Raw genomic sequence first — 9,226 nt, 5'->3', positions numbered from 1 at the left:
GTTGGGGTGGTTACCACTGGTTGCTGTTGAGGTCAGCTGGTGAAAGATGGCATTCAACATCTGCAGAGTTTTCCCGATGCCCCAGGCGCCCTATGGGCCGGTGCGCTGCTGCGCGCATGGCCTGCGGGTGCAGCACTTGGGACATTTCCACTTGTGGCCGTCGAACTAGCTCGCTGCACACTATCAAATCCTGTAACACACTCCAACTACCCCCTGAGATACCGGAAGGGTCGGTGACGGAGGTGCGGATAGGGAACGTCCCTTAGTGCGCCATGGGTCCTGGGACACTACACGTAAAGGCCTGTCCACACCAGGAAACATTGTTTGGAAACAATGTTGCCAACTGTTTCCTAACAGCTGGGAAACAGTTTCTCGGAAATTGTTTCCCAATAGTTTGCAAACAGTTGGGAAACTGTTTCCAGACAGCTTGGAAACAGTTTGCCAAGTGTTTCCACACAGTGTTTCCTGTCCAGACCTCAGTTGTCGTCAGGATGCCTGTGAGTGTAGAAATTGCTGTAGCAGCCTCTGTACTTTATCAAGCACTTTCAAAAAATACACTCAAGAAAGGGCAAGAAAAAGAAAAAGAGATGGGTAAGGAAATTTCTAGAAAAAGGACCCTTTCATGGTAACTTGCTTCTGGCGGATATGAAAAGTTTATCAGCAATAACCGTCAAGGCATCCATCTTCTTCATCTTATTCCTATAATCTCCACATGTCACATCCCACAATTCTGGAGATGAATGAAGCAATTCAATAAGTTCTAGAGTTTTCTCTGCTGACCACATAGTGTTGTCACTGCAAGCCTCGTGCGGGTAATGATTCATCAATTCCGCCAAACTATATAATTTATTAGAAGCTGGAGATGAAAGTTCTCCGAAAATAGAAAGAAAACACACACACACACACACACACAACACACACACACAGTGTTTCCCATTCTGGATGGGAAACAAATACACGTTAAATATTGTTAGGAAACAGTTTCCTAACTGTTTCCTAAGCGTTTCCAAACAGCTTGGAAACAGTTTGCTAATTTTGTTTCTCAACTGTTTCCAACAGTTTCTTAACAGTTGGGAAACTGTTTCCAAACTGCTGGGAAATTGTTGGAAACAGTTGGGAAACATTGTTTCCAAACAATGTTTCCTGGTGTGGACAGGCCTTAAGTCTTAGCCAGTCACGAGGCGCGGAGTAGATTCTCCGGGAGGCACTGACGGAAATGCTGATGGGAGGCACCTTGTTTCTGTCCTCGATTCGTCGCAGGATGTCCCTGTCCCAACAAGAGGGTCTTTGTCCCCAGTGTCAGGCCCAATGTGACCTACGTGAAAGGGGTCATGTAGACAGTGTGGGGTCAGCGATTTTTCATAAAAACATAGACCTCCCAGCCGCGTCTACTACCCTCACAACTCGTGTGCACACCCATGAGCACGCTCGTGGGGTACCTATGTGTGGGTATTAATTTTGTGCGTGTAGTGTGTTAGTGGGTACTTGTGGGTACTAACTTGTGTGGTGTGTAATATTGGTGCATATATATATATATATATATATATATATATATATATATATATATATATATATATATATATATATATATATATATATATATATATATATATATATATATATATATATATATATATATATATATATATATATATATATATATATATATATATATATATATATATATATATATATATATATATATATATATATATATATATATATATATATATATATATATATATATATATATATTCACTAAGATGGCTGTTGCTAGGCTAAAGCAGATTTGGCTAGTGGCTGAAAGGAGGGAGCTCACCTGTGACTAAAGATTATATTATAAGAGTTGATAGCTGCCCTGGAAAGACGGAAAGTGCTCGCCCCTCAGAGACGTCCCTTCCATGCTGACTCGCAGGGCTGAGACAGAGTTCTGGGTTTGCATTCTCCTGTGCTGGCCACCATGAGAACCAGTCGACTCTGTGGTTCCCGACCCGCCCCTGTGTGATGCCAGACCCGCATAGTGGTACCTTACGCTAGCAGTGACGCTTAAGATATTGGTATGCTTTACAAGTGGACAGTGGCTCGTGAGGCCTCTGTTGTGCTGTGACTGTTGTGTGTTACCCGCGTTGTGTTGTGGGATGCGATACCCCTGTTGTGCTGTGACTGCTGTGCTCTGTTGTGCTGTGACTTTATTGTCTGTGCCCTAGAAAGTTTATCGGCCTGCAAGCCAATTGTTCTGTGCTGTCCTGTGCTGATGCTCTCAGGTGAATAAAGAGAGGTGCCATGTGAACGAGCATTTTGTTACCCTCCCTTCTCAGTAGCCTAGTGAGTCAAACCCTACGTGCCTGCCTCGCTTATTGCTGGACAACGGACCCTATGGATTCCTGTTAGCCGCCCCTTGGCTGTGGTGAGTACCTGAAGGGCGTGATTGCAACAATAATAATAACAAACTGAGGATAGGTACCCAGTGACGGTCTTGAATAATGTCCATGAAGGAGTGACATCAGCTTCAGTAGGAGTGGAACCTTCCCCGGTCATCACCATCTCCAGCAACATACTGCAGGGGAGTGAATCTGCTCCGCCATTATCAACAGATAAGGAATCACTCTCCCATTCTGAATACTGGCTCGCTCCTGGAGTGTTGATACTGCTGCTGTGTTGTGTGATGGTTTTGTAGTGGCTTTACATGTGAAGATTGTTTTTTTTGTTTTGTTTTTAATGATTTTGCAGTGGTTTTAATTATGATAATTGCTTTGGTTTTAGTGATTTTTTTGCGTGGTTCTTGAAGTCCAGGATTCTTTTTTTTTTTTTTCATGTATATAATTTTGTTGTTATTTTAAGTTTGAGGTTTGTGTTTTGATGTGATTTTTCTTTGTGGTTTTTGAAATGTAAGAATTGTGTATATATATATTTTTTTTAATAAAGATTTGAATTTTATATATATATATATATATATATATATATATATATATATATATATATATATATATATATATATATATATATATATATATATTATTTTTTTATACATTTAGTTTTTAATATGAGGCAATTCTTCGAGGTGATGTAATTTTTTTTTTTTTTTTCAGAGAATGTATTATTTTGATGGCAATTCTTTTATGGTTTTCAGGCTATTATAATCTTGTTGAGGGTTTTCAGTATAAGTATTCTGAATGCAGTGTGTGCATTTGTTTTCTCTGGATTTTATTATAATTATTATTATTATTATTATTATTATTATTATTATTATTATTATTGTTATTATTATTTTATTTTATTTTATTTTATTTTTTTTTTTGTCTGAGTTTCTCATATTAATGTTTGAGACTCTGTGCTACATATTTTCTCACTCAGAATAGTTGTTAGTATGGGTATTATAAAATCTATCTGAAGCTGGAGATGAAAGTTCTCCGAAAATAGAAAGAAAAAGGCTTGCCAGGAATACACAACTAATATTATTTTGCCTGTGTACTGAAGAAAAAACTTGCAGGAATACACAGAACTAACATTATTTTGCCTATGTGTGTTGATGGAGCAAGTGCGTGCTGCCATGTCTCCACCGCTACCTGGTATGGGACTGGGCGCGGGGGATGAGGAGGGGCCACTTGGAATAGTGGAGAAGGAAGGTGTCATGTGTGAGTAAATAAGGTGAGGGAGGTTTCAAGACACTTCTCGATTTTTTTATGACACTTCTGACCTTTCTTTTTAGGACTGGCACTTCAGTTGGCCTCTCTCTCTCTCTCTCTCTCTCTCTCTCTCTCTCTCTTTGTTGCCCTTGGCCAGTACCCTTTTACATAAAAGAAAAAAAAGAGCATCATTTTAGCTAAGGACGAATGATGATGACAATGATAATAATAATGGAACTCCCTGCCTGCTTCTGTATTTCCACCTTCCTATGACTTGAATTCCTTCAAGAGGGAAGTTTCAAGACACTTATTCATCAATTTTTGACCACTGCTTTGACCCTTTTATGGGACTGGCATTTCAGTAGGCATATTTTTTTTTTATTGGATTTTTGTTGCCCTTGGCCAGTGTCCTTCCTACATAAAAAAAAAAAAAAAAGCACACAGTCCCTCCCTTCACAGATGCAGAAGTCATCATAATAGCGGTAAAATGCAGAACAGGGCATTCTTCTCTCTCATCTATATCTCCCTCCCTATCCTCAACAAGGTTGGGAACATGGCTGGAAAGTGGGGTTTTGGGTGCGGGAAGCCAAAATAGAGATATGACGATCCGAAAAAAAAGAAAAAAAATCTAAGGACAAAACCTAACAAATATTACAGTCGCGCGGCCATATATATATATATATATATATATATATATATATATATATATATATATATATATATATATATATATATATATATATATAATATTTTTTTTTTTTTTTTTCGGTTCCTACCACTACATTGTTGAGGAACTGATGGGAAAGCGGGGTTTTAGGTCGGGAAAGCTACAATAGAACCTCTTACCACCAAAAAATAAATAGGGAGCTGCCTACTTTTGTTCCTGTTCTTGTGATGGCCGCCTCTTCCTCTTCTGCTTGCATCCTAACCTAGATAAACCTAACTAAACCTTACCTAACCTAACTAAACTTAAGCCAACTAAACCTAACCTAACTAAACCCACCCTAACTAAACTTAACCTAACTAAACCGGTAAATATGAAATAGAGCACACAATTTGTGGAATTAGGCTCTGGTGGACACCTGATTTCACCGTGGATTCGTGAGTTTGCTATAGCAGGCCGCTGTCTAAAACTTTTGCAGACATATACTACACTAAGTATATTATCTTAGTATATAAGTATTTTACAGATTGCCAAGAAGGCCCTGTTGCGCATATTTGCGATAATAGGTAGCAATGAATAACAATGGTAATGATAATAATCACACAATTCTCTGGACCATATTATAAAACATATCTACACTACACTTCCACTACTTTCAAAGGGCTGTAGTTGAAGTTACACAAGTTTTTTAGGGTGTTTTTTTTTTTTGTTCATGCTTCTAGTGACAGATTAACAAGATTTCTATTGTGTTGTTACACACCCCGCGGTTCCCACTCTCACCAGTTGCCTTCTCTACTGCCACACGACATTCTCTGGTCGGGCTGCATTCACCGACACACAGCCTTACCGTCACTTCTCCAGCAGCACGTTGGGAAAGAGGGGAAACAGTGAGGAACCACTCGTAACACTCAACCGCACAAGGATACACAGAAACCTGGAGCAGGATTTTACTTGGATTCCCCGTAGTCTGCAGGCGGGGAAAGCACGTCCTCAGGACACCTTGGCTGTCACAGGCAGACGGGTAGAGACGCACCGAGCACGTGGATTCACATTTATTCTCCTGGCAGGCACATTACACAATCACTGCTCATTTCCTATTCTTTCAACGTCACAGTCACTCGCACAATACACTTGCAGACTGGCTCCGATGTCCTTAGAGGAGTCACCCCCATAGGGCACGTACGTAACAGTATTAAAAAAGAGAAACGCTTTTGAGGCTATATCTCTGTGGCCTTGAAAAATAGTTGAGGTGAGAAAGCAAAACATTTCTGAATACAGGTCTCTCCCTCCCCTCACAGATGCAGAAGAGTGAGTCGCCGAATTTGAGTGTGACCCCCCCCTCAACCTGATCAGCCACAGACTCGGCAGGCAGCAGTGGTATGCAGAGTACCAGAGCAGGCTCCTCTACAATCTCCAGCAGAAGAGATGGTTCTGTCCTCCTGTCCAAACAGAAGAACATCCATACCTGCCCATGCTGCACTACAGATGAATTGGTGCTGGTAAACTCTGGAACTCTCAGGTAAAATCTGGAATTTCCTGTAATGCTGGAATGCCCTGGAACTCAGGTAAACTCCACAGAACTCTCACAGATGAACTTTTGAATGATAATTAATAGCCATTGTCTTATTCATATTCGCCAGCTAGGAAACTGATAGTGTTATTTATCCTTTCTAATCATGAACATTATTGCTGAGTGTCATTTTTTTATGCTGGTCATAAAAATATATGTCCTCTTCTTTCTTCAGAGATGTAAATTATTAAACCCCTACTTTATAATCATCAGCCAGCCATTAATAGTTACAGTTATTTCTATCCTTCCTAGCATTGAAATTGGCAAATTTCTTATTTCTCAATGCCAGCCATGAAAGCATCTTTCTTCCTTCTTAGGGATGAAAATCAATAGCCACTGTCTTATTTATTCTTGCCAGCCAGGAAAATAGTAGTGACTGTGATATCTATTGTTTTTAGCCATAAAAACTATTGGCAAATTTCTTATTTCTCTATACCAGCCAGGAAAACTATGCTCTATACATATTGTTGTGCATGCCCCTTCTGGCCTTCAGGTGCCTTTAGGTACACACTTACCACTGCAGCAACCTAAGGCATTCAGCACACACAACAGGAATCCACCGCTGCTGTCATGATCAGGTTCATTTGGCTAGTGGGCGCGAGGTATGCACACACAACACCTGTCTGGACTCAACAGACCACTGGGAGGGAGGAGGGGGAGGGCAACAAAACACCATCTCACTAGCACTGTCTTTATTACCTGCACACAGCAGTACCACAGGACATGAGGAACAGTAACACACTACAACACAAGGATCGCACCACTTGCCTCACTCAGCAAAGCATCTGTATTGCTGAGTAGTGCGTCCCACCTCACAGAATAGTGGCACTGCATAGCACACTAGGGGTCACAGCTCGCCGGCAACGTCACACAGCTGTCTCCTCCATTGGTCCAAGCCGTAACAGACCATGTAGGCGTCACACACACTTTAGTGTCAAGTACTCACTGTCTCAGACTGCCAGGGCATACAATCCTTACAGCATACCCTGGGATGCAGTCATATAGTGGCAGCAGCGGGCAACTTACATTGTAGAGTAAGGTAAGGGGAGCACACTGCAGACAGTCGGCAAAGGTGTTGCGTAGGCAGAAAATAGGCACTCTCTCTCCTTCTCTTGGATTCACTTCTTTCTGGTGTCGCAGTGTGGCGTAGATGGAAATGGGTGCTCTCTCTCTCTCTCTTAGGCTTCACTTATATCTGGCATTGCAGTGTGGCACAGGCAGGGAACGGGCGCTCTCTCTCTCTTGGGGGCCAACACAGCTCCTTGTATAATGTTGGTCCCTCCATGATAGACCAGCACACTTCTGCTCTCCCGACCACTCACCTATGCCACTTCCAGTCTCTCCAAGCTGCTTCCACTAACAGCTCATGTATCATTGCCAATACCTATCTTCACTACTTGGCAGCACAGTGCTACCAACATCATCCTCCATCACAACAATATGTCTTTGCCTTGTCAGCCACAGAATTCTATTCTTTTCCTTCTTCAGGAATGGTGTGCTCACTGCCCTGCAAGACAAACAGGTGCTGGTAATCTCAGGTGACACTGGATTTTGGAAGAGTACACAGGTAAGCTGGGAATGCTGGTTAACTCTTTCATTCAGCACTGTGGTGTCAAGCTTATAAATAAATATTAGTTAAGAGTTTAAATATAAGACAGCACTAGTGATAATCGGAGTGATGGAAGAGTTCAACTCTTTGCTGCTCTTTTCTTCTACTACTACTTTCTCAGTAGCCTCAAGACAAGATCACCTCATGAGGACTGCAAGATTTGTTCTGGCCTGTGTATCTATGTTGTTTTATTTTAGTGCAGCAAGATTATAATAACAGAACAGCTAAGGTCATCCACAGTTCATCTTGCCTTAATATTAGTGAGTTTAGCAACAGTTCTGCATCATCACCAGAATAAAGCATCCATGAGGACTCATTTGTAATTTCTGTGATGTTGGAAAATAGTCTAGATGAGAGAACTGTTTCAAAATACAGATGGAATGATGGTGAAGAACTATTGCTTGGTGCAGAGAATTGTCTGAATAGGGGAACTGTTTCAAAATACCGATAGACTGATGGTGAGGAACTATTGCATATGATAGTTTTGTTTGATTTTATTTTGTGATGTGAATTTGATTAATAGTTTTTTTTAAAGTGATTTTGTGAGGTTAGTATTGGGTAAAAAAGTTACAGGTTATGGGTGAAGAAAATGTATGTGATGATATTGTATGATTGTAAGAGAGAAACTTTCCCTTGGTGCAGGTGCCTCAGATGATTCTGGACCAGTGGGTGGAGGAAGGCCAAGGGGGCAGACTGCAACATTCTTGACATGCAGCCCAATAGGATTTTGTCTATCTCCTTAGCCAAGCATGTAGCTAGGGAGCAAAACGAAACAGTAAGGCTCAAAGTGACTGATGTTTGAGGTTGCTATAAGTTATGGTTAGAAGGAATGTAATAGATTTGTATGATTTTAAGGGAGAAGTGTAGATATTTGTGATGTGGATTTGATTTGTAGTTTTTGTGTGTGATATTATTAGAGAGGAAGATTAGATAGTTTTGTTTTATTATGAGGTACAAGGGTAAAAATTGATCTGATCTGCTTTCTTATTCCTCTCAAATATCACTTTTTTATGTAACGGTCACTGGCCTGGGGCAACAAAAATTGAATAAAAAAAAAAAAAGGCCCACTGAAGTGCCAGTCCTCGATCAGTCAAAAGTGATTGTCAAGAATTAAAGGATAATTGTCTTGAAACCTCCCTCTTGAAAGAGTTCAAGTCACAGGAAGGAGAAAATACAGAAGCAGGCAGGGAGTTCCAGAGTTTACCAGAGAAAAGGATGAATGGGTGAGGATACTGGTTAACTTCTGCATTAGAGAGGTGGACTGAATAGGGGAGGGAAAGAAGAGAGTCTTGCACACCAAGGCTGTGGGATGATGGGAGACATACAGTGAGCAAGATCAGAAGAGCAGTTAGCATGAAAATAGTGGTAGAAGATAGCAAAAGATGCAACATTGTGGTGATGAGAGAGAGGCTGAAGACTCAGTTAGAGGAGAGGAGTTGACAAGATGAAAAGCTTTTGCTTCCACCCTGTCTAAAAGAGAGGTATGAGTAGAATCTCCCATATATGTGAAGCATACTCCATACATGGACAGATAAGGCCCTTGTACAGAGTTAGCAGCTGGGGGGGTGAGAAAAACTGGCAGAGACGTCTCAGAACGCCTAACTTCATAGAAGCTGTTTTAGCTAGAGATGAGATGTGAAGTTTCCAGATTAGATTATAAGTAAATGACAGACTGAGGATGTTCTGTGTAGAACTGGGAGACAGTTGAGTGTCATTGAAGAAGAGGGGATAGTTATCTGGAAGGATGTGTCAAGTTG

At 40.9% G+C, this 9,226-nt stretch overlaps 1 protein-coding gene across 2 annotated transcripts; it reads left to right on the top strand.

Moving 5' to 3' along the window:
• Positions 1-1,826: 1,826 nt before the first annotated feature.
• LOC135102111 (uncharacterized) lies at positions 1,827-8,444 on the top strand. 2 transcript variants are annotated; one of them, XM_064006883.1, is made up of 4 exons: positions 1,827-2,407; positions 5,589-5,809; positions 7,349-7,427; positions 8,112-8,444. In XM_064006883.1, the coding sequence occupies exons 2-4, from the start codon at positions 5,670-5,672 to the stop codon at positions 8,175-8,177; spliced, it is 285 nt and encodes a 94-aa protein (XP_063862953.1). In that variant the 5' UTR covers positions 1,827-2,407; positions 5,589-5,669; the 3' UTR covers positions 8,178-8,444. The 2 variants fall into 2 exon arrangements, with proteins under 2 accessions (XP_063862953.1, XP_063862952.1); XM_064006882.1 differs by lacking the exon at positions 1,827-2,407 and adding an exon at positions 4,943-5,469.
• The last annotated feature ends 782 nt before the right edge of the window (positions 8,445-9,226 follow it).

The sequence above is a fragment of the Scylla paramamosain genome, chromosome 7 (genome assembly GCF_035594125.1).
Source record: "Scylla paramamosain isolate STU-SP2022 chromosome 7, ASM3559412v1, whole genome shotgun sequence".
NCBI lineage: Eukaryota > Metazoa > Arthropoda > Malacostraca > Decapoda > Portunidae > Scylla > Scylla paramamosain.
Note: the sequence above shows the minus strand (reverse complement) of the source record. Positions and strands in the feature narration are given on the sequence as shown.